A 26,296-nucleotide genomic window follows, 5' to 3' on the forward strand; every position below is an offset into this window, starting at 1 on the left:
CCATCACTCAATTCTTTCAAATAATCTTGATAATTGGTCGCTGAAGAAAGACAAGTTTAATCCTGATGAATTATTCAACTGTCCATGTTCATCCGTAACTGCACAGCACCAATTCAAAGTGGATATGTAGAACATAAGAATTGAGGTTTTTGATATCATCAAATGAGTAGATTTTGATTAAATCTAGCTGAACATCACAAGACTACACACAGAAATTGGTAATTGGGACTACACACATGTGAAATAAAAGTTTGGTCTCCACTTTTCAGGTGTTTTTGTCACATTCTAAATATGAGGGTTTTCAGGAGACATTTTTTAACATTTTTAAATATTTTCTAAACTGACAAAAAAAAAAAAAAAAGAGAAGCTCAAAAATGATGTTTCCACCTTTACCAGCACTCAAATTTCTCTTTAAAAGTCTAATTACTGTGTTAGGTGAATAATGATTACTACTGGCACATCCCTACATACAGATAGTTCCATGAAGAATCCTAAATATATACTTACCATCATGCAATGAGCTTTGCAGGCATGCCTCTCCATTGCCTTCATGTAATCTAGATGGATAACATAACATGAAAACCTGTTCAAAAAGTCATATTATTCACATCATACATTGGAAACGTATCTACTGTGACCAATAGTTTTCTGTTCTGTTCTGAGAAAAATCATGGGTTCACCCCCCCCCCCCCCCCCCCCCCCCCCCCCCCCCCCCCCCCCCCCCCCCCCCCGCCCCCCCCCCCCCCGCTTAACAAGAATAACTGTTAATAGGTTAAACAAATTAAATTGGCATTATTTTCTTTTCTTAAGAGTTTCAACAAAGTTCTTACCCATGTGTATAGTTTTCAGAGATATGATATTCTATTAGAACAATATAATTTACAATAAAATAGCAATATAAAGCATATATTATTGTCAATTTTGAGAACATGTGATCAATTTAGGCCTTAAAAATCCCTGTCCTGAATAGGTCAAGCAATTGGTTACCTGACACTAAGGTTATGCTGTGATGTACTAGTACCGTTTTGCCCAGGTGAGGATGAGCTCTGTGCGACTGTGCTGCTCTGGAGGGTTGCATTGTCTACACCTACGACATGTTCCTGAGAGCTGACCATCTCACTCCACCTACAACACATAACCATGGAAACAAGGAAGATAATGCCTTGTTAAGAGTAAGACAATGTGCTTTAAGGACATTCTGCGTTAATGTTTATGGTTCTTGCTCTCTCTACAGTGTAAGCTGCGCTGGGCCAGCTGATCATGTATTTACCAAGTATGATACCACTTTACCAGGAACTCCAGGAATTGTGCAAGATGCACACAAACAATACTGTGGAAAGTCCTTTATTTCACTGCCAAAACAAGAAGAAGAAAAAAATCATATTTGAAAAAAAAAAAAAAGAGGAGATGGTAGGGCCAAAACCAGTCGTCGTCTGACTCTCAATATGACTATCATGGGTCTGAGTCCTGTAAACACAAACAAATGATTGTCGCCATGTTATGCGTAACCATGCAACTCCTCTCTGTTCTTGATGCAGGCTCAGGTTCTGGGATGTCAGCATTTGCACATGTTAATCTACATACATGTAGGTCTACAGATCTTTGGGATAGGCTGCAAAGCCCTTTGGAGATAACAAGAATAAAAAGTAGAAGAACAAACAAAACAAAAAAGGAAAACAAGAACAAAACAAAATAAAATTTAACAAATTATACAAAACAAAAATAAAACAGCAAAATTAAAACAATAAAATTGCAGCCTAATTAAAGTTTATTATGTTCAGAAATACAGGGGTGCTAACTCTGTGTAAAACCTTAAAGTTTATGAGTTAACACCTCATTCATTTATTTGTTCCTTACCATTCATTCAGCAGATTCCTTTTTAACTCCACTCCCAAAGGCCCATAGTCAAAGCAACCTTTCACCCCCATCGATGGCCTCAGGTGTCCCGAGGAGTATACGTAACCATGGCGTCTTGACAGATTGACGACTCTTCCCAAAATGTCTCTCCTGCTCATGCTGTAAATTCTTTGAATTGCTGATATTGAAGTGGATGCCTGGAGGATTGTATGAGGAAAAAGTACAAAAGTGTGCTTTCTTCTGGCAGTTTCGAATTTGAGAGACAAAAAAAAACATGTAGAAATACAAAGAGCATAGTTTATCATTTCTTACAGTTAGGCCTACAATGTTGATTGGTTATTTAACAAACAAAACAAAACATTCTAGAAGTAGAAACGCTTTCACTTATTTTTCAGAATCAGATGTTTTATTTTTTATAGGTCTAGGTCTAGATCTAGATCTAGATCTATTCAAAAGCCTGAAATCCAAAAATATTTGTTTAAAAAATTTGAAAGTTAGCATGGATGTGTCCAACAGACATTTTGCTGACCTAACAATACAGATACAGATACAGAATATATTGTTCAGTTTAAATTTTAACTTATTGAAATATTGCACTGAATGACTGATCGTCTAAGAGACTAGATCTAACGTAGACTGCTGGTAAGTTACTTCACACATATAGTAGGGTGTCTGATCGCGCACCAGGTTTTGTGTGCTAAAACCCTTCCCATTGACATTGCACACATCCCTATAGAGTCTATGTGCATTGCAAAATAAGTCAAGTTTTTAAAAATAAATTTAGATTCAAACCTTAATCTGTTGTGATCCTGAAGGTGATACTCAATAAATGAGGTGTCATATGAAAGGGCAGATTAATTCCCATATTTCCAAAGGGGGTCATTTCAAATTTCTAAAAATATCTTGGTTAAAACAGCGATTTAAATGCGTTTCCATGGCAACTCGGGAGATTTCCAACTCATTTTGAGAATCGACCCCCCCGAGGGATAACTAGTTCAAGTCGTAAGGAATACGTTGATGTTCTTTTTTTCCCGATAGCCCCAAGGGATCACGTAGGATTTAAGTTTGAAAATACCCTTGTATTCTGCAGCGGTTTGCCATGAAACCTGAGAAAATGTGTGTACTAATATCATTGTTTTTCAGAAAAATACTCCAAAAATAACAAGAAAATTTACCTCCTTTAGTCTATATGTAGGGTGTCTGAACGATTTTTCGGTTTCCAATTTGGGATCGTTTTTCACCATTTTTGTTGGATATTTGAATAAAAGTAATCAGAATAATACATTTCAAATTTCAAGACTCACCGATGTTTCTATCAAAAGATACAGCCCCTCAAAAACTCTGCAATATTCATAGCATTTTGGTCAGAATGGACAAAAAAGTGGTTCACGCCGAGTTATCATTTTTTGCTCAACAGCTGCATTATAATGCATTAGGCTATATGCTAAAAGTGGGGGAAGTGCATACTGATAGTAGGTTGCGGGCGGGCGCGCGTGCGCGCCTGTGTGAAGTAATCTAACGTAGTTCTAGATCTAATGTCTCAGATCCTCGTCTAGTTAACTTTACACGTTACACTTTACACCCGCAACACAGAAAATTGACACGAAACAGGTAATAAACATAACAACTTTTAACTCATGATCTTTATTTGGACATTTAATGAATATTTACTTCATTTTGGGTATGTTTTAGTAGGGACTATCTCCACGCCGGAGTTACGGGTCATATTTTGGATACCTTAGTACTGAACAAGCGCCCAGAACAAAAGTTTAGAGGTCTTGACCTACAAAACTTTGGGAAACATTGTTCAAAAGAACAAATTTATTTGTAATCACTCTGTGACTCTCTCTCTCTCTCATTCTCAGTCTCACTGTCAGGAGTTTTAGCACAGACTGCACAGTAGAAATATTAACTCGGTAATTCTACACTAGATCTACAAACGATATAATTTCTCCCCAGCTTGGCCAGATTAGTATTTTAAAAAAGTTTTAAAATTATAAAAATGTAAAATTAAACTTCCAGAAAACATCCTAAAAATGCTCTAGAAGACTAATGGGGCGTTGCAAGAAAGTTGCAATCAATTGCAAATCCCCAAAATCAAGCGTAGATCTAGATCTAGACTAGTCTAGACTAGATCTAGATCTAGGTCGATCTTGCGATTACTTATAAATTTGCAATTGATCGCAACTTTCTTGCAATGCCCCATTAGAATAGAAAGAGAGAGAGAGGGAGAGAATAAAAGCTAGAACTACCAGTAGTTAATTTAATTAAATTGATAAAACTTTAATTCTTACAAAATCCTAGGAAATTTAGGAGACTACTTTTTATAGCAAGAAAGTTGAGTTGCAATCGATTGCAAATATCAGTTGCAAAATTTGCAACTTCATGACTTGCAGTCAATCGCAACTTTCTTGCAACACCCCATATGACTCAAAAAAGAGCCTAGACCTACTGTAAATGATCAAAAATACCTTCTTGATGTAGCATAACTAGTCTAAGGTCAACATTGAAGCTCATTGGGTCGAATTTTAGGCGTGTTTCAGGACAATGAATGCAATCCTTTTTCTAACCGTGGCCGTGTGAATGCGGCGCCCGCGTGCGGGGAACGTGGAGGAGCTATCGCGATACCTCCTCTTCTCGGCCGCCGTAAAAACAAGCACGTCGGACCAAGCATGATATTCAACACATCGTCTGCAGATTGTGGAATAAAGACCTGCAGGCTGCATGCAGAGTATTGAGTTTTCATAAACCATACAACGTTCAGTTCAAACCTTTACTGAAGTTTATACTTTCCGTGGTTACATGATAAAAATAAAGGTTAAACAATGTTAAACTTACAAAATACTTTCTGTCATAAAATTCACATGGGCTGGCGTTCAAAACTTATCTGATGAATATTCATGATTATTACATTGTGCTATACTTCGGATAAAAGCGCCCTCTCTCTTATGCGGCCGCGTAGCCTAATGGATAAGGCGTCCGACTTCGGATCGGAAGATTGAGGGTTCGAGTCCCTTCGTGGTCGTCGAACACCAATTTTTTTAACGCTATGTCTCTCTCTCTTTACAATCAACCAGTTCATTAGTAACAAGGCAGAAATGGTACCAAATATCCATTGATGTTTCAAATTAATGTTTGAATTCATCAGTAGCATTAAATCACTTTAAAATACGTTATGCCAAATAGAAAATAATTATTCTTCTTCACACTTATTACACTATTTAAAGGCCAGAGTAAACAGTACGCAATACAAGGGGGACTTTTGTTTTACTTGCACCACCACACTTTTTATTTAATATAAGAAGGACAGTATTGCAGCCACACACGGCACAAAAGCACCGCTGAATAAGCACTTGAATGTGTATAAATTGAACTGTACTAAAACTAATTTCATAGCTCTTCGTTCCTCTGCTCGCTATATAATGTTGAAAATATCTCTATATTTTCAACTTGATGTAAATGGTCACATCGTCCCTCTTTCTCTAAAGTTACATAGCTTGGGGTATGCATCCATACCATGTTCACAATGTCCTTTCATGTAAATAATTTTGTAATAATTATCTCCAGAATATAGAGGATTCGTTTATTTATTGATTTTAAGACTTGTCACCATGCCGTCACAGGCCTTTTAGGGCAAGGCCACTTTCTGTAGGGCACATTTCTATATTACAGCACAAATAGGAAGAATTGGAAAGGGCACAAAAAATCTCCAAGGCCAATGAGAGGGGCATTGAGGCCGTGAATCAAAGGGGCATCTAAGGCCATGGCCTTGTATGGCCTTGGATTAATGTAAGCCCTGCCGTCACCATGGCTGTACGTGCCTTAATTCTATCTAAGTTCGATTATTGTAATAGTCTTTACACTATGTATTATTAACAGGTGATTACGTTACTCCTCTCAGGCCCTCAGTGCCCTTTTCTTTTTTAAAATAATTTTCCTAGACACCCCGTAGGCCTATATCGACATTTCAAGAGAAAAATAAGATCCTTGAAATTCAGAGTAGATTTGCAATTACAGATGTTAACTGATCTTCTAAAATCAACACATCTCTCTTCGGTATTCTAAAAATTATGTCAAAGGTAGGTTGCCTCTTGTTATTATGCCCCCGACACGCCCAATGCTCATTGATTCTCCAATGAAAATAAATATTTAAAAGAAAATATACCCTTATAGCTAATAGCATTTCATGTTTGATAACCATGCCTGGATTATGACTTTTAGCTGGGGACTTGACACAGATTTCAATCGAATAGAATTGGATTTATTGATTTATCCGTCATACAACAGAAATTCTTTTTTCAATTGTTGAACAATAAACAGCATTCATAACATTCAAAGAAGTGTATAAAGAAGTGTACAGTGACAAATATACATGATTGTGATCACAAAACAGAAGAAAATGTAAAAGAAATTTTAAGGCAGTTCCCCCCCCCCCCCCGCCCAACCAACCAATGCCTGTCATAAAAATAATACAGGAAAAGGAAATTTCTCTCATTAACTCATTTTGAACGCCCTCCTATCATAATTATGTGAATAAACTGAATTTATATCTAATTCAGATCATTGCCCCCCCCCCCCCCTCCCCCAACAATATCGCCTCACTGTAGAACTGTTGAATAGGTGCAATAACAGCTTTCATGCAATACAATGGTTTTCAGAATTATTCTGAAAACCATTGTAAAGAAAAGACTGGGTCTGTTTGCTCGCCTAAGCACTTGCGTCAGAGTATTTGATAAATATTACACAAAGTGACATTATAAGATCACACACCCTTTTTGAATAAAAGATGCCCATTTTGTTGGTGCCCCCACTTTGAGAAACGCTCCACCGTTTTTGTCTTGCTTTTTATTTTTGGAATTAGGGTTGGGGTTGAAGTGGGAAGTACGCCGTCTTTGCCATTTCATATACGCCTCATCTTTCAAAACGAAATATAGGAACAATGCAGAAAGTTTAACTTTGATGCACGCCTGAATAGAATTGTGTAGGCCGCATGTTTTATTACTTGTATTTTACGAATATATCCTAAATCATACATTAGCCTGATCACAGAATTTGCTTAGAAATAACATCCTCGTTAAATTTGCTCACTACACGTCCTCGACGAAAGAAATATTATGTTATGTAGCCAAGGGTGTCGATTTGTATCCGTGGTTGGGGGGGATGATAGGTGCCAAAATATTTTCGGCAATGGATCAAAGCAACCAAGAGGTAGAAGCGTGTGGCAGGTTGCACCCTCTCCCCAAGCGGTAACAAGGATTTCATTTTAGGGGGCGGTAGTGAGCACGCGAAACGTGCGAATCACTTACAGAGCACGCGAAGCGCGCTCTTTAGGGGGTTGGGTGCAGGGAGGGGGGGGTTCCCTCCTCCCCCCGCGAAGCGCAGAAGCTTTGAGGTTTCATTAGATAATTAAAGAAAGAAGACGATTCGATGTACCATTCTCGACTCTTAATCCTTGTTTGAATCAAGTTCCCCTTCCTCCGCGCGTAGCGCGGAAGCTCTGACGTTTCATTAGATTATTAAAGAAAGAAGACGATTCGATGTACTATTCTCGACTCTTAATCCTTGTTTGAATCAAGTTTCCTTCTTCCGCGCATAGCGCGGAACCTCTGACGATTCATCAGATTATTAAAGAAAGAAGATGATTCGATGTACCATTCTCGACTCTTAATCCTTAATGTTTGAATCAAGTTTCCCTTCTTCCGCGCGTAACGCGGAAGCTTTGACGTTTCATTAAATTATTAGGGAAAGAAGACGATTCTTTGTATCGTGTCCTTGTATGAGCGCAATTCCCCCGCCCTCCCGCGCAAATCGCGGAAGCGTTACCGTTTCAATAAATTATAAGAGAAGGAAGACGATTCGTTGTATCTTGTCCTTGTCTGAATTCAGTTTTTCCCCCTCCCGTGCGAAGCGCGGAAGCTTTGACGTTTCATTTGATTATTACTCTTAATCCATGTCTTAAATCATTTCCGCCCATTACGCGCGTAGCGCGGAAGCTTTTACGTTTTATTAAATTATTAGAGAAAGAAGACGATTCGTTGTATCGTGTACTTTGACGTTTCCTTTAATTATAACTCTTAATCCTAGTCTAAATTCAGTTGCCTCCCTCCCGCGCAAAGCGCGGAAGCTTTGACGTTTCATTTGATTATTACTCTTAATCCATGTCTTAAATCATTTCCGCCCATTCCGCGCGTAGCGCGGAAGCTTTTACGTTTTATTAAATTATTAGAAAAAGAAGACGATTCGTTGTATCGTGTACTTTGACGTTTCCTTTAATTATAACTCTTAATCCTAGTCTAAATTCAGTTGCCTCCCTCCCGCGCAAAGCGCGGAAGCTTTGCCGTTTCACTAAATTATTAGGGAATGAAGACGATTCTTTGTATCGTGTCCTTGTATGAGCGCAATTCCCCCCCGCCCTCCCGCGCAAATCGCGGAAGCGTTACCGTTTCAATAAATTATAAGAGAAGGAAGACGATTTCGTTGTATCTTGTCCTTGTCTGAATTCAGATTTTCCCCTCCCGCGCAAAGCGCGGAAGCTTTGACGTTTCATTTGATTATTACTCTTATCCATGTCTTAAATCATTTCCGCCCATTTCGCGCGTAGCGCGGAAGCTTTTACGTTTTATCAAATTATTAGAAAAAGAAGACGATTCGTTGTATCGTGTACTTTGACGTTTCCTTTAATTATAACTCTTAATCCTAGTCTAATTCAGTTGCCTCCCTCCCGCGCAAAGCGCGGAAGCTTTGCCGTTTCACTAAATTATTAGAGAAAGAAGACGATTCGTTGTACTGTTCTCTATATTAATCGTTGTTTGAATTCAGTTTCCCCACATGATGTACATATGGAACGTTTGTTTTAGGAAATATCAGGAAACAAAATGAGTGAAAAAACAAACAAATAAAGATACAATGACGTGAATTTTTAAAAGGGTGGAGGGAAACAACATAACACTAGTAAACTATCTTATAAGTCATACTAATAATCCGAAAATCTTTCTCCTTGTCTCCGATCTCATCACGAATTTGTCACAGAGTTCATACTGTCCAGGGTTGTCTGATGTGCATTGCAGATTGCTACTTTTGCGCTTCGCGTTTAACATTTAGCTCGTTGCTTTTTAACGTTGCGTCTTTGCATTTGGCGCACTGCATTTCTATGATGCTGTTGATTGAACAAATTGAATAAATTCATCAATTCCTGATGAAGCCGTATGAGCGAGAATTCAATTTATTCTTATCTCATATACAGTTGTCTCATTTACTCCGTATATATGTATGTATTTTGAAAATGAGATAGCAAAATGTGTATATTGATGGCCATCTTGCGAGTAATAACCATTAACTACTCTCATCGGGTTCTCATCATTAATTGTTCTCTTTTTTTTTTTTTGAGGGTGAATTATTGGGGGGTGATTGTACAGGCCACCCCCCCCCCCCCACCTGAAATATTTGGGGGGGATATATCCCCCCATCCCCCCCCCCCGGGATCGACACCCATGTGTGTAGCCTTGAATCGTATTTTATGTCGTTAAAAGTCTACCCTTAAAATGTTCAATTATGAGGATTTGTGCCCTTCCCCATCTCCCATGTGGAGGATATCTTTGTCTTCATACCCATTCCTAAATAAAAGACGTTATTTGGGGATATGAGAGGAAAGAGCCGCTTTTATTGTGTTGAAACAAATATTTCTTTCACTTAGGAGAGGGTATTGTACAAATTCAGCCATTTCTCGACTTTTTAACAAGACCTACTCCCTCAAATCATAATGTTTTTGAAATCATTGTTTTCTTGCTTTTTGCAACCTTTCTGGATGAACTTTATTCATTATTTTATATATCCTCCTGCAGTCGACAATGAAGCACAGTTTTTAAAAATAAAACGAACTGAAAGAAGAAGAAATATATCACCCCGTGCAGGCGCGGATCCAGGATTTTCCAATAGGGGGGGGGGGGGGGGGGGGGGCCGGAAATTTGAAAATGCGCAGACCGTTTTTTCAAGGTCATATTAGAAGCACCATTGACATTTTCATCGGGGGGGGGGGGGGCTATAGCCCGCGGAAGCTTTAACCTTTCATTAATTATTAGAGAAAGAAGACGATTTGTTGTACCATTCTCGACTCGTATTCCTTGTCTGAATCCAGTTTTCCCCCTCCCGCGCAAATCGCGGAGGCTTTGACCTTTTACAGTTTAATGAAATTATTAGAGAAAGAAGATGATTCGTTGTTCCATTCTCGAATCTTAATCCTTCTCTGAATTCAGTTTTCCCCCTCCCGCGCGAAGCGCGGAAGCTTTGACGTTTCATTAAATTATTAGAGAAAGAAGACGATTCGTTGTAACATTCTCGACTCTTAATCCTTGTTTGAATTCAGTTTCCTCCCGCCCGCGCGAAGCGCGGAAGCTTTGCTTTTTCATTAATTATTAGAGAAAGAAGATTTGTTGTACCATTCTCGACTTTTATTACTTGACTGAATTCAGCCCCCCCCCTCCCGCGCGAAGCATGGAAGCTTTGGCCTTTCATAGTTAATGAAATTATTAGAGAAAGAAGATGATTCGTTGTTCCATTCTCGACTCTTAATCCTTGTCTGAATTCAGTTTTCCCCTGCCTGCGCATAGCGCGTAAGCTTTGACGGTTCATTAAATTATTAGAGAAAGAAGACGATTCGTTGTACCGTTCTCGACTCTTAATCTTTGTCTGAATTGAGTTCCCGCCACCCCCCCCCCCCCCCCCCCCCCCCCTCCCGCGCGAAGCGCGGAAGCTTTGACGTTTCATTAAATTATTAGAGAAAGAAGACGATTCGTTGTATCGTGTACTTTGACGTTTCCTTTAATTATAACTCTTAATCCTAGTCTAAATTCAGTTGCCTCCCTCCCGCGCAAAGCGCGGAAGCTTTGCCGTTTCACTAAATTATTAGAGAAAGAAGACGATTCGTTGTACTGTTCTCTATATTAATCGTTGTTTGAATTCAGTTTCCCCACATGATGTACATATGGAACGTTTGTTTTAGGAAATATCAGGAAACAAAATGAGTGAAAAAACAAACAAATAAAGATACAATGACGTGAATTTTTAAAAGGGTGGAGGGAAACAACATAACACTAGTAAACTATCTTATAAGTCATACTAATAATCCGAAAATCTTTCTCCTTGTCTCCGATCTCATCACGAATTTGTCACAGAGTTCATACTGTCCAGGGTTGTCTGATGTGCATTGCAGATTGCTACTTTTGCGCTTCGCGTTTAACATTTAGCTCGTTGCTTTTTAACGTTGCGTCTTTGCATTTGGCGCACTGCATTTCTATGATGCTGTTGATTGAACAAATTGAATAAATTCATCAATTCCTGATGAAGCCGTATGAGCGAGAATTCAATTTATTCTTATCTCATATACAGTTGTCTCATTTACTCCGTATATATGTATGTATTTTGAAAATGAGATAGCAAAATGTGTATATTGATGGCCATCTTGCGAGTAGTAACCATTAACTACTCTCATCGGGTTCTCATCATTAATTGTTCTTTTTTTTTTTTTGAGGGTGAATTATTGGGGGGTGATTGTACAGGCCACCCCCCCCCACCTGAAATATTTGGGGGGATATATCCCCCCATCCCCCCCCCCCCCCGGGATCGACACCCATGTGTGTAGCCTTGAATCGTATTTTATGTCGTTAAAAGTCTACCCTTAAAATGTTCAATTATGAGGATTTGTGCCCTTCCCCATCTCCCATGTGGAGGATATCTTTGTCTTCATACCCATTCCTAAATAAAAGACGTTATTTGGGATATGAGAGGAAAGAGCCGCTTTTATTGTGTTGAAACAAATATTTCTTTCACTTAGGAGAGGGTATTGTACAAATTCAGCCATTTCTCGACTTTTTAACAAGACCTACTCCCTCAAATCATAATGTTTTTGAAATCATTGTTTTCTTGCTTTTTGCAACCTTTCTGGATGAACTTTATTCATTATTTTATATATCCTCCTGCAGTCGACAATGAAGCACAGTTTTTAAAAATAAAACGAACTGAAAGAAGAAGAAATATATCACCCCGTGCAGGCGCGGATCCAGGATTTTCCAATAGGGGGGGGGGGGGGGCCGGAAATTTGAAAATTGCGCAGACCGTTTTTTCAAGGTCATATTAGAAGCACCATTGACATTTTCATCGGGGGGGGGGGGCTATAGCCCGCGGAAGCTTTAACCTTTCATTAATTATTAGAGAAAGAAGACGATTTGTTGTACCATTCTCGACTCGTATTCCTTGTCTGAATCCAGTTTTCCCCCTCCCGCGCAAATCGCGGAGGCTTTGACCTTTTACAGTTTAATGAAATTATTAGAGAAAGAAGATGATTCGTTGTTCCATTCTCGAATCTTAATCCTTCTCTGAATTCAGTTTTCCCCCTCCCGCGCGAAGCGCGGAAGCTTTGACGTTTCATTAAATTATTAGAGAAAGAAGACGATTCGTTGTAACATTCTCGACTCTTAATCCTTGTTTGAATTCAGTTTCCTCCCGCCCGCGCGAAGCGCGGAAGCTTTGCTTTTTCATTAATTATTAGAGAAAGAAGATTTGTTGTACCATTCTCGACTTTTATTACTTGACTGAATTCAGCCCCCCCTCCCGCGCGAAGCATGGAAGCTTTGGCCTTTCATAGTTAATGAAATTATTAGAGAAAGAAGATGATTCGTTGTTCCATTCTCGACTCTTAATCCTTGTCTGAATTCAGTTCCCCCCCTCCTGCGCTTTGCGCGGAAGCTTAACGTTTCATTAAATTATTAGAGAAAGAAGACGATTCGTTGTACCGTCATCGACTCTTAATCTTTGTCTAAAATTAAGTTCCCGCCACCCCCCCCCCCCCTCCAGCGCGAAGCGCGGAAGCTCTGAAGTTTCATTAAATTATTAGAGAAAGAAGACGATTCGTTGTACCGTTCTCGACTCTTAATCTTTGTCTAAATTGAGTTCCCGCCACCCCCCTCCCGCGTGAAGCGCGGAAGCTTTGAAGTTTCATTAAATTATTAGAGAAAGAAGACGATTCGTTGTACCGTTCTCGACTCTTAATCCTTGTCTGAATTCAGTTTTCCCCTGCCTGCGCATAGCGCGTAAGCTTTGACGGTTCATTAAATTATTAGAGAAAGAAGACGATTCGTTGTACCGTTCTCGACTCTTAATCTTTGTCTGAATTGAGTTCCCGCCACCCCCCCCCCCCCCCTCCCGCGCGAAGCGCGGAAGCTTTGACGTTTCATTAAATTATTAGAGAAAGAAGACGATTCGTTGTACCGTTCACGACTCTTAATCTTTGTCTGAATTGAGTTCCCGCCACCGCCCCCCCCCCTCCCGCGCGAAGCGCGGAAGCTTTGACGTTTCATTAAATTATTAGAGAAAGAAGACGATTCGTTGTACCGTTCTCGACTCTTAATCCTTGTCTGAATTCAGTTTTCCCTTGCCCGCGCATAGCGCGTAAGCTTTGACGGTTCATCATATTATTAGAGGAAGAAGACGAATCGTTGTACCAATCTCGTCTCTTAATCCTTGTTTGAATTCAGTTTTCCCCCTTCCGCGCGAAGCGCGGTAACGTTGACGTTTCATTAAATTATTATAGAAAGAAGATGATTCGTTTTACCATTCTCGACTCCCAATCCTTGTCTGAATTCAGTTGCCCCCCTTCCGAGCGATGCGCGGAAGCTTTGACATTTAATTAAATTATTAGAGAAAGAAGACGATTCGTTGTACCGTTCTCGACTTGTCTCAATTTGAAAAAATATTTCTTTGTCTGCTCCTTTTTCGTCCTCTTACTGCCCTCACCGCCCCTGGCTACGCGCCTGCTTTAAAGGGAAAATAAAAAACAATCATGATTGTGATAGTACACAATTAGCTTAGTAGACATGAAAGGAAAAAAAGATGTATTACACCAACCATGGATAAATCACGGCCGGGAGCGTCATAGTTTTGTGTTATCGAGCGAGGGCCGGGGCGTAGCGACCAAGCGAGATTTTGCAATGTTGAATGCTGAAATTATGCATTCTAGAAAATCCCTAAGCCCAATTTGTACGTTCTTTCCGTCATATTTCTTTCTAGCTATATTTCTAAATTTCCTGGGGGACGTGTCCCCCTATCGGGCCCAGGATTGCCGCCCCTGTCCACAAGCGAGTTGGTATGAGCTGAATCCAAATGAAGGGCAAAATAAGAGTTGTGAAGCGGCCCTACCGATAATCAAAATGTGACTGTTGAGTATATAACTTCTATTTAAAAGACATCCAAAATATTGTGCCCTTTTCAAATTTCTCACTAAAGAGTGATGACCGCAGGGGCTGTTTTTAACGTTTAACTTTGAATCCGCGGCTCGAGATTTTATGCGGCCGGCCCGTCCCCCATCTATTCAATAACGTTTGCCAAGCCTTCTGGAATGACCCCAAATCTCCCGATTACAGTTTTCCCTTATTCATCGTTACTGTCACTTAGCGCCATTTCCTTGTCTTTCCCCTTTCTCACCGACTTTTCTTTTCCCACCCCCCCCCCACCCACTTAGTGTTATCTAGGGTACGCACATGTATGTGGCCTCTCTTTGAAAGCAGCCCTCTAACTGGGTAAAGTCAGTACGGGCCGGATTTTTGTGTATTACGGGCCGGACTTTGTTTCGTGAAAAGTAACTCTTTATCGGAAATTTTGGGAACATAAATTCGGCCCCTCCGACCTCGGAGTGGGAGGGGGGGGGGGGGGGCTTTCTTCTTTATCTTTTCTCTTCTCTTTTCTTTTCTCTTCTTTTTTCCTTTCTCTTCTCCTTTCTTTTCTCTTCTCCTTTTTTTCTCTCTTCTCCTTTCTTTTTTTCTCTTCTTTTCTTCCTCTTTTTTTTTCTTCCTTTTTTTTGCGCCGCCAATAGGGGGGCCGCGGCCGTTTCGGCCCCCCCCTGGATCCGCCACTGCCGTGCAAATTTGTGGAGGGTATACAGAAACTGAGGTCAGTGACACTGTAAACCTTCAGCATAAAGATTTTACAAAGCACAATAGTTGATAATAATATTTCTTTTAAATTATCTTGTGCAAATATGGCAATAGACAATGAAGCACAGATTTAAAAATATAACGAACTGAAAGAAGAACAAATATATCACCTCGTGCAATTTTTTTGGAGGGTATACAGAAACTGAGGTCAGTGACACTGTAAAGTTTCAACATATAGATATTACAAAGCATAAGAGTAAATAGTAATATTTCTTTTAAATTATCTTGTGCAAATATGGATGGGAATAACATGATAGAGAGTACACGAACCTGAACTGGGGCAGCTAGACTCGCCCACTATTATGTATGGTAACCTTATTCACTATCGTCAAAAAATTGCTAGCATTATGAATTATCTTTTTTAATATTGATCAATATTCCTTATTTGATTTCATATTTTTAAAAACTGACAGTGTTTCTTGTAATATTTTTGCCTAATCTTCTTTCTTCGAATCTTTATTTCCAGGTTTTGACCCTTAATTGGTCTCCTTCTCACCCTATAGTTTCGATGAAAACAGTACATTGAATCCCTTAAAAGCATATATTTATCCCGTATTTTATTTACTTTTGTTATACAGCATGTTATGATTGACAACTGTCATAAGGGATATTTCATATCCAAACTTAAAGATACTGTGTCCCTTTTGCAGCCAACATCAAATTCTGTAGAACTTTGCAGGAATTAGGAATATGCCTATGTCATGTATGTCCTATAATGTGAGATTTAAACATTGGCAGTGTCCTATAATTTTGTTTATGCAAGAAAACCCGTTTACCTTCTAGGGTTCACTGTCAGACGCCATTGAGTGACTAACTGACATCTATTTTTCTTTGGTAATAACATACATAAAATAAGCTGTAACAGGTACATGAGCATTTAGTCTACATCAATAACCCACTTCTTGTAATGGCCAAAATCAAACTGATTGAATCTTTGTGCATCACAAAACGTACAGCCATTTGGTAAAAGGGTCTGAAAATCAGACCATGACTTAGGTGATTGCAATCACTTAAGTCGATTCGACAACTAATGGTCGTTATTTTCCCACCGAAAGCCATTTTCAAGCCCTTTCGTTTTGAGGGAAGTTCTATAGTATTGTCTTTCAAATGCCGTTGAAATTTAACCTTTTTATCTTTGTTTGGCCTGCAAATGGGACATAGTACCTTTAAAAACTTGACAGATACCTTCGTGTTCCAACTTCCACATCAAATATGCTCAATTGATTGAATGATAAGTGTACTCGCGAGAGAACAAACAAGGAGTACTAACACCTTCCATTTATCTCAGGCAGATGTTTTGTATTTTTCTAGATCGAACAAACCTTGCCTTTTCTATTTAAGCAGCATCTCAATTATAGAATCCATTCTTCACACACGATATATAAGCTGCCGCTTCTCGGTCAGTGACCAGTTTGAGAGAATCCTCGGTGATATCAGTACGTGGGCTTTCTTTCACTGGCAGGTACAGGTGAGTAGCCTTGACAAACTATCCCTTTAAATTTTAAAATAGGTTTTCGGGTAGATTTGGAAAAGTGATAAAATCTTCTACTTAATTTTTTTTTAAATTGACAACACTGCGCCTTTTTTGCTCGTGTACCTAGCTCACTACTCGTAAAAACTATAACCTCAACTATTTTGAACGATTCTATATCTTATACGAGAAAATTTGAAATGGCTAAACAGGCTATAATACAGGCCTATAGGCTACTTTTGAATTGTTTATCATTACTTTTGTTTTCCATTTTTCTGTTATTAATCTGAAACCTTCAAATCCTCAACAATTTTAAGTGGTCATTATGGCAGAAAATGATACTTCCATTCAAAACGTCACCCTTTAGATTAAAACGTAGTAATTTCTTTTCCTTTTTTTTGCATCTGGGATTTGTAATTGGCAATAATTTTGCTGAGGTATTATCCTGAAAGAACGAGTAGCCTATGTTTATGACCAGGATCTAAAAATGGGCTCATTTGTAACTATTTCCCAACACAAAATCACACCCCATGTTTATTTTTTCTTCTCTTCCTTCCCGTTCTTTGGCAAAAATCGACCCATTAGAGCGGCACCCCTATTATACTGTATAATTATTAATTAATAATTTATATATAAAATACCATCTCTACCTGATTTCATAATGATTTGACAGACCACAACACTTCCCTTTCCTCAGTATTTCAACGCCTAAACCGCTTCATCGGGACAGCTACCAAATCGAACTCCAAGATGCATCTTACGTGCACGGTGGTGAAGGTGGTGATGGTGGTCGGGATGTTGATGGTGATGACACCAAACTCTGACGCATTGAGTGGAAAAACACCTCCCGGTCCGGGGCTGTTGGGGAGCTTTACGCAGTTGAAAAGGGTAGTGAGCGATTTCTTTAGATCGGTAAGTAGCCTATTCAGTGTAGCCTGCATGATCAGTGGCTTTTCAAGACCTTCGGCATCGGACAGGAGAGAGAGAGACAGAGAGACAGAGAGAAAGGGGGAAGAGAGAGAGAGAGAGAGAGAGAGAGAGAGAAAGAGAGAAAGAGAGAAAGAGAGAAAGAGAGAAAGATAAATGGTGACAAATGATCCAGGCAAATGAGTTGTTTCTTTTGAGTTTCAGCACGTTCAGCAACAAAATAAATCCTCCCATGAAGATTAATTGTGAAGAGTTCCAAGCTTCATTGCTCGCCCCTGGCGCTTAAATACCTAATACACCTCTGTTAGGCTTTATTTACTGGGAGATAAGTAAGGCAAGAATTTCGTCAATTTTCATTCAACACGACTTAATTTTTTTTCTCAATAACCCTGTACATATTGCAGTTTCTTAAAAGTGTGATTATACAATGACAGATTGCAAAATCATAAATCCAGTAGTGTTTTGTCATTGCCCAGGAGTTGATTTCTTAAAAGGCTTTGCGATCACAGATTTGCTTTCTCCTATTCACGTCTTCCAGATTCCAATCATGCCAAACTTTTAAAAAAACATTACAAATTAATCATCAATCTATTCTGAAAATATTGGGTTTCTATTGTTATATATAATAACATAATAGTTATCTCAAAATCTGATACATGTTATGATTTGTCGTAATATCAGTGCGTTCAACTGCCTCATAATAAATTATCAGAATTCAAAATATTTCATGATTTTCGACATTTTGACAGAGATCGGCGGCTGAGATGATCAGCGAAAAGGAAGGCGGACTCTACCAGTTAAACCTCGGTTTATCAAAGATCTGCTTCATCAACTCCAGGGGATTCAGGGATGAAGCGTTTTTGGAGAAGTATCACCTCTTCTCCGATCGTGGGGTCGAGTCAAACAAGAAGCAGCTACCAGAAGAGCTCATGCAGTGGCGAGGTATGAAAACGAAAAAGTCGGAGAAAAAGGGGGGGGGGGGTAGTAAGCACATTTTTTTTTTGCACCCCCCCCTTGAGCGCCGGGGGGGGGGGGCAACCCCCCCCCCCAAAAAAGTAAAAATCACGTGATTTTACATGATTTTTTTCTCAAGGGGGGGGGGGGGGGGGAGGCGGGCCCCCTGCCCCCCCCCTGGATCCGCCACTGATAAGAGGTATATAATCACGTTTATTCACGGAGCTCTGTGATATAATCTTGCTATGATATTAAGAAACGTAAGCGTACTACGTCTTTACGTTATTATTAAAAAAGCCGCCGCGTATTTTCTGCGTCATTTCTGAATGAGCCTTAGTTGTAGGAATAGTATAAATAAGTCTAATCTGAATTTATACAGCGCTTAAAATGCGAAATACCGTCTTTAAGCGCTTTACCTCGATCATCGGATTCATTCGACCAAAATATGCAATGTCTCCATTCCCCGAGGAGTATTCCTACCATAATATTATGGTCACCGTGAGGGCATAAGTATGACAATTACTAACACAAAGGCCTTCGCCATCTTACCAGGTCCACTTTTCTCTCCTAAGTAGGGAGTGGCGTAATGTAGATTAATGCCTTGCCAAAGGACATTAGTGTCGTATCAGGGATCGAACCCACGACCATTGCATTATTTTAAAGTCAAATGCTTAAACCACTTCACTTCGACACCTCTACTGAGATTCATTCTACAACTTTTTTCAATGTCAGTTAATCTCTGGCCTCTTCTGTTTGTTCGGGGGTGTTTTTTTTTTTTTGTTGTTGTTGAATTAATTATCATTTTTTAATTCAACGGTACGTATTTAATCCATTTTCAACAAAGGTACTATACGAGACAACGGCGCTGCTTCGGAGGAGGCACGAGCCTTTGTCAACAGTACCCTCAAGGAAACGTCGTACCTGAGAACCACCGTCGAAACTCAAATCGAAGAAGCCATCGCCTTCTTCGACGATGAATTGACGGGGGCAATTCCCAGCGATTTAGTCGTCCCTAAAATGATCTTCAGGGAGCACGTACTGGACGTGATGACCCGTATAGCGTTCGATACAGCCGGTCATAGAAATACAATCAGCGGCCAGTGGCAGTTCCAGAAATTCTTTGAGGACGTCGATGCTCTCAGTAACAGTGTCTTGTTTCAGCCAGGGTTTATATCTACTGTCCTGCCAAACACTAAAGTAGATGACTACGAAACCAACGTGAGTACCGCCATTGTCAGTTCGAAATACTGTAGTTGCATCACTGTAAAGCAATTTTGTATCTAAAAGATAACCCTTATATTGAAGGTTCTATGACAATCCTGAAGGTGGGAGGGGGTTAAGCTCACGAAGTTGATATTGGACAACATTACTTATTACGCCACTAGAGTGGTGTGTGTAGGGGGGGGGGGGTTACAAGTCAAAACATTTGCTCCATGCATTTTCTTGTCTCCATCCCCCGGTTATTGGATTCAATTGGTTTACAAGAGCACGCATGCCAATCCAACCAAATTAATAACTGCATCTGAGCGGGGGTACCCATTCAACACCTGGGTAGAGAGTGGCAAATTAAGATTAATCTCTTGCCAAAGGAAATTAATGTCGTAACGGGACTCGAACCTGATACTTGGCAACGTATCCACAAGATCACGTCACTCGCCTCAACCATAATAATTATCATCCGCACCCCGGGATTTCTGCCGGTCGTTTCGTAATTTATATTGCAGCTGGTAGGTGTGGCCAAATACCTCAAAGAACGAGCGGAAGAGGCCATCTACACGAACCGTGAAACCAGCCTCGTGCAACGTTACAGCGATTTCTTTTTGAAGCGTGAGTCGTCCATTGCCCAACCAGAGGACGGATGGCGACTTATGTATGACTTCTTTACGGCCGGTGTCAACACCGTACCCGAGGTCATAACATGGGACATCTACTACCTGGCAAGTGACCTGGACCTCCAAGACAAGGTAAAGTCGCAATGTTTGCTTTCCCTTGTATTTATACCGAAAATGCAGTAATGGGGTTCTATTCCATTTTCGGAATAACGAACCTTCGTATTCATGAATCTTACAATTTATTTTATTTATTTATTTATGCATGTTCACAATTTCACAATTCATTGAAGTTAACATCACATGAAAAATTAATATAAGATGACAAATCATTTTCAATTTTACAATACATTTGAATTAACTTCACGTGAAAAAGAATATAACATTGTTTTATCAAAGACAAGTTGTAACTTATATACAGTTTGAAGAATGAACACACAAAGGTGATGAAACATAAGCAAATAGAGCTTGAATCGTTACAACACCTTTCAAATATATAATATATGAAAAATAAAATTCCTAAAGGAGTAGAAACAAAAACGCAAAAGAGGGAAAGAGAATGGGATGACAGTTTGTGTTAGGGCATTACAAAGACAGTTTTTGACTGTTTAAAATGCAACATTTTTGTAAGACTCGGTTGCTTAGCTCCAGAATCTCATAATTTGGCACCCCTAATAGATAATGTGTATAAATAGTATTTTAAAGGGTTAAAATCATTGCATTGCTCTCGATTTTAAGTTAGATCAGGCTCTTGTTAAAATTGCGTCCCCTGTTTACTGGATCCATACAAAATGGTATTCAAAGGTAATTCCACAAATATTAGTACTGAAAGAGATGTTTACTTTCGGTTACTTTGCGAAACAATATTTCATTAATTTCATGGTTTCCTTCGGCCGCCATACACAATTCCTAGCTACATCACTACTGACAACAGACCCCCAAATCACATTAAGCCTATCCCTAGCGCATGGCCAAGGATCGGTCGGTTTGGCATCGGCTTGGCTCTGTGAATGAGGTACAAACCCACCTTTGCTTCCCTCATCTCAGATTCGCCAGGAGATGAAGAACTTTGGCACCGACGTTACGTACGACGATCGCACGAGTCTTCCACGGACGATGTCCTTCCTGACCGAGGTCCATCGCCTTCGCCCAGTTGCTACCTTGGGAATACCCCATGCGGCGTCCGCAGACGGCACGATCGGTGGTTATGCCATCGACAAGGAAACTCTCATCATTCCAAACCACTGGGCCATGCACAACGACCCTGCCGATTGGCAATCTGATCCACAGGTCTTTGACGCTACGAGATTCTTGAAACTCAACGGCAATGACCTGACCTTTGACTCGGACAAAGCCCGTATCGTCACCCCATTTTCTGTCGGTAAGTCATTTTTCGTCAAATTGGGATTCCCGTAATTTGTTTCCATCTTCTTTTTTCTTCTTTCTTCTTTGCATCTTATTTGTTTTCTTTCTGGCCGACGCTGTTATAATATAAATATCCTTGAATAGTGTAAATAAGACTTAAAACATCGCTTAGGCATTCGGACCAAGAACAGTTTTACTTTGAATGTGTTGTGCTACATCAAAATGTTACAACTAGTAATTGAGGTGTCTCTAAATGACTGAATATAGATTAATCATAATCTATAATTGTGTCGGCTCCGTAGGTTGTCGGTCTCCTCAGCCAGTAAACTTGAGACTCTGTGTCACGTGGGCCAGGCGCGGATCCAGGATTTCTTAGGGGAGGGGGCCAACTTTTTTTTTTTTTTTGCCCCCGAAAATTTGAAAAACGCGCCGGCCAAAAATTCGCTCAGTGGGGGGGGGGGGGGGGGGGGGGGGGGGGGGGGGGGGGTAGTGGTAGTGAGCACATTTTTTTTTTTTGATCCTCAAAAAAAATTTCAATTTGCATCCCCCCCCCCTTGAGCGCCAGGGGGGGGGGGGGCCCAACCCCCAAAATCGTAAAAATCACGTGATTTTACATGATTTTTTTCTCAAGGGCCCGGGCCCCCCCCCCCTGGATTTGCCACTGACGTGGGCTCTTGGTCTCAATGACCTTAGGATTTTTGGTCTCATTGGATGTATAGGTTGTTTAGATGTCCTCGTTACGGCGAATAACAAAGGGAAAATCTGGTGAAGCTGTAATGAGGAGAGAGCAGAGTTTTTGTGCATCTATGCATCTACAACATTAAGGCACTAATTTGTCCGTTTTTGGTATTTTTTTGTAATGTTCATTTGTTTGTTTGTTATATCCAGGTCCAAGATCCTGTCCCGGCCAGGAAGTTGCCGCAGGACCATCTTTCTGACTATTGCCAACCTGGTCCAGAAATACACCGTCCGTTTCCGGAGGGGCCTGTCGTTGATGTGTCTAACGTGAAGGGTTCCTTCACCATGTACGCACCTAAGTTCGAAGTCCTTCTCGAGCCTCGTTCTAGACCGCCCCCACAAAGGAATTAAAACGAATAATCCTCTTAATTGAGGTCTTTGTTATTCTGGTAGTGTAAGGCCTAAATAATTTACAGAGAACTGTTTCTTCTTCATTAATACTTGGCGAATGTTTCTCACAGAAATTGAACATATTATCTAGCCTAGATAATTATGCAAAATTAGGTAAAAACTTGATGAGGAAATCGTATTTAAACAATAATATTAGTACCTATCGTAATGACATTTACAAATGTAGTTTTATCGTAATACGACAATAATAGAAGTACCATAATAATTGTATGTATATAATACTATGTCCATAATGTAACATTAACGCAGTAACATAATATGACGATAATTAAAGTATCAAAAGACAGTAGTATATGCAATAAAAGCAGTACCGTAATCATGGTACATGCGTATCAGGACAATTACCTCCCTGGACAATCACCCCCATGCAGGTAAATCATCCCGGAAATTCCCCCCCCCGGAAAATCACACGAAGGACAACCAAGGCTATAGGACAATTATTCCCCGGGAAAAATTACGTCCCAAGGACAATTACCCCCACCCCAATTCTGAAAATTCCCCCCTTGGACAATCACACCATTGGACAATAACCCCCGGAGGACAATTACCCCCCCCCCCCAACAGAAAATATCCCCTGTCAAAGGGTATCATTTTCAGGGAAGGGGGATTGTCCTCGGGAAAGGGTGTGATTGTCGAAGGGGCTGATTTTTCAAGGGGGGGGGGTAGTTTTCCGGGGGTTATTGTCATCGGTGATGGTTGTCCTTTGGGTTAATTTTGACTGGGGGTTATTGTCCTTAGGGGTAATATCCCGTTGGTAATTTACCATTGGGTGATTGTCCAAAGGGTAATTGTCATAGAACCTGCTACATGTAATATGCATTTTAATTTTGCAAGACAATAATTCACATTTGACACTCTTCACCCGGGTGTAAATCAATATCTGGCAATTACTTGGATATGATTATTCTAAGGCCGTCAGTTTTTACTTCACTAAATAAACAAACGAATCATTAAAACAAACACAAAATCGAAGAAAAATTACTAAAAATATGAGGGCAGCATTCATTATGATCACACGATGACGTAATTGTATGAATTATCATAGTTAGGTCCTCATTATTTCTTATAATTGTGAAACTAAATTAATGCTACAATTCGTAATATTTTCTTTTAATCTCCTGGCATAACGTTTCCAAATTAATGTAAGAAAATTATAAGCATTTTTATTTAAAAGTTACCATTTGTTTGGTTCCCGTGAAATTCGTTATACAAAATCATATATAGAAATAAAATATATAGTTAAATGCATTAATTTATTTTGTGCCGTTATTATCCTGTATTAAAGTTTATTATGTGTGGGCGTGTTTATTTCAGAGAGAGAGAGAAAGAGAGGGGGTGGGGAGAAGAAAAAAAAATCAAATAAAAAACAAAGAGAAGAGAAGGAAGGAGTGACTGGATGAATTCAACAAAAAGGTGCTTGTGTGGATAATATAATAACGTCTTACTTACTCCCAATCGCGGTTCATTTATTAACAGATTGCAATTTTATGAGGGGCATCATTGAACTCCGTGGGCCTCCGTGGCCTAATGGATAAGGCATCGGTTTCCTAAACCGGGGATTGTGGGTTCGAGTCCCACCGGAGGTGAACACATTTTTTTGGGGGGTGTATTAGTTAGTTATTATTTTTATCATAATTTCTTCGTGCTTTGTTTCGGCAAACGCTGTAGAAAACCTCATTTTTCAAACAAAGCATTTCAGTGATTGTGCATCCTTAAAATTCTGCCAGATGTTTGCATATATTTTAGTTATTGGAACTCAAGCTGTAATACCTCTTTGATGTAATATCTGAATGTCACATGACCATGAATCCAAGCTGAGATGACCAGCACTAGATGATTCATTTTTAACAGAATAAAATCTTAGGAGAAACACTTTCATCATCCGCCTCCGTGGCCTAATGGAAAAGGCATCGGTTTTCTAAATCGGGGATTGTGGGTTCGAGTCCCACCGGAGGTAAACAGATTTTTAGATTTTGTTTCCGTATCGGGACAATTACCCCCTTGGACAATTATCCCTATACAATTACCCCCCCCCCTTACCCTCCCACCATTGAAACGGAAATGAATTTTTAAAGAAGATGAAAGAATCGAAGTAGAAATGGGAGGGAAAGTCACAGGACACTTAACTTAACGATGGGACTCGAACCCACAATCCCCGGTTTAGGAAACCGATGCCTTATCCATTAGGCCACTGAGGCCTACGCAGTTCAAAGACGTCTCTCATAAAATTGTAATCTGTTAACAAAATAATGAATAACTTAAATGCTTTAATTTTGTATATCTAAGGTACCAAGCCGCCCCATATAAAGGGGCAATAGGGAGTAAGTTAGAATTTATTATATTATAAACACAAGCACCTTTTTGTCGAATTTTCCAGTCACTCATTTCTTCTCTTCCAATAACCCCCCCCCCCGAAAAAAAATCCTGCTGTTATTTTATACCAACATATTTCCTGGGTAGACTTTCCCTATAATGAACAGGGGGATAGTTTTCGAGGGGTAATTGTCCTCGGGTATTGTCGTCCTCGGTTGTACCTGGAGGGGGGAGGCTGCTTGGGGGTAATTTTCATAAGGTGGGGGTTGCTAGGGGGTAATTTTCAATGGTGTGTGTGGGGGGGGGGGAATTGTCCCGATACGGAAACAAAACCAAAAATCTGTTTACCTCCGGTGGGACTCGAACCCACAATCCCCGGTTTAGAAAACCGATGCCTTATCCATTAGGCCACGGAGGCGGATGATGAAAGTGTTTCTCCTAAGATTTGATTCTGTCAAAAATGAACCATCTAGCGCTGATCATATCAGCTTTGATTCATGGTCATGTGACATTCAGATATTACATCAAAGAGGTATTACAGCTGGAGTTCCAATAACTAAAATGTATTGCAGACATCTGGCGGAATTGCAAGGATGCACAATCACTGAAATGCTTTGTTGGAAAATTAAGGATTACCACAGCGTTTGCCGAAACAAAGCAAGAAGAAATTATGATAAAAATAATAACTAAACTAATTTACACAACAAAACATCTGTTCACCTCCGGTGGGACTCGAACCCACAATCCCCGGTTTAGGAAACCGATGCCTTATCCATTAGGCCACGGAGGCCCACGGAGTTCAAAGATGTCCCTCATAAAATTGTAATCTATCAATGAATGAATCGCTTAAAATAATACTTTAATATGTTATAAGGTTCCAAGCCGCCCATAGATAGGGGGATTTGGAGTAAGTTAGGAGTTATTATATTATATTATCCACACAAGCACCTTTTTTTCAAATTCTTCCAGTCACTCCTTTCTTCTATTCAAATTGTCCTAGGGGATAATTGTCCCGATACGGAAACAAAATCTAAAAATCTGTTTACCTCCGGTGGGACTCGAACCCACAATCCCCGGTTTTAGAAAACCGATGCCTTATCCATTAGGCCACGGAGGCGGATGATGAAAGTGTTTCTCCTCAGATTTTATTCTGTCAAAAATGAACCATCTAGCGCTGATCATATCAGCTTGGATTCATGGTCATGTGACATTCAGATATTACATCAAAGAGGTATTACAGCTGGAGTTCCAATAACTAAAATGTATGCAGACATCTGGGGGAATAGCAAGCATGCACAATCATGGCCCTGGGAAGCAGGGGCGGGCTGGGGGGGGGTGCTGCAGTACCCCCGGAATTTTTCCGGGGGGAGGGGGGGGGGGCACAGCCCCCTGCAATTTTTTTTCGTATGATATATTTAATGTATATCATTATATGCTTCGTTTACAAA

At 40.0% G+C, this 26,296-nt stretch overlaps 1 protein-coding gene and 6 non-coding genes across 7 annotated transcripts; 4 read left to right on the forward strand and 3 right to left on the reverse strand.

Moving 5' to 3' along the window:
- Positions 1–4,809: 4,809 nt before the first annotated feature.
- Positions 4,810–4,882, forward strand: TRNAR-UCG. The gene has a single exon. It is a non-coding gene; the product is annotated as a tRNA-Arg (tRNA).
- An 11,315-nt stretch (positions 4,883–16,197) lies between these two features.
- On the forward strand, positions 16,198–22,324 carry LOC115923846 (steroid 17-alpha-hydroxylase/17,20 lyase-like). The gene is made up of 7 exons (XM_030985225.1): positions 16,198–16,308; positions 17,009–17,223; positions 17,988–18,180; positions 19,037–19,410; positions 19,917–20,156; positions 21,069–21,402; positions 22,275–22,324. Exons 2-7 carry the CDS (start codon positions 17,062–17,064, stop codon positions 22,322–22,324), a joined length of 1,353 nt encoding a protein of 450 aa, XP_030841085.1. The 5' UTR covers positions 16,198–16,308; positions 17,009–17,061.
- A 1,724-nt stretch (positions 22,325–24,048) lies between these two features.
- Positions 24,049–24,121, forward strand: TRNAR-CCU. Its single transcript has one exon. It is a non-coding gene; the product is annotated as a tRNA-Arg (tRNA).
- A 298-nt stretch (positions 24,122–24,419) lies between these two features.
- On the forward strand, positions 24,420–24,492 carry TRNAR-UCU. Its single transcript has one exon. It is a non-coding gene; the product is annotated as a tRNA-Arg (tRNA).
- Positions 24,493–25,193: 701 nt separating this feature from the next.
- TRNAR-UCU lies at positions 25,194–25,266 on the reverse strand. The gene has a single exon. It is a non-coding gene; the product is annotated as a tRNA-Arg (tRNA).
- Positions 25,267–25,565: 299 nt separating this feature from the next.
- TRNAR-CCU lies at positions 25,566–25,638 on the reverse strand. The gene has a single exon. It is a non-coding gene; the product is annotated as a tRNA-Arg (tRNA).
- A 253-nt stretch (positions 25,639–25,891) lies between these two features.
- On the reverse strand, positions 25,892–25,965 carry TRNAR-UCU. The gene has a single exon. It is a non-coding gene; the product is annotated as a tRNA-Arg (tRNA).
- Between the last annotated feature and the right edge of the window lie 331 nt (positions 25,966–26,296).

This window comes from Strongylocentrotus purpuratus, unplaced genomic scaffold, assembly GCF_000002235.5.
Source record: "Strongylocentrotus purpuratus isolate Spur 01 unplaced genomic scaffold, Spur_5.0 spur5_scaffold_14, whole genome shotgun sequence".
NCBI lineage: Eukaryota > Metazoa > Echinodermata > Echinoidea > Camarodonta > Strongylocentrotidae > Strongylocentrotus > Strongylocentrotus purpuratus.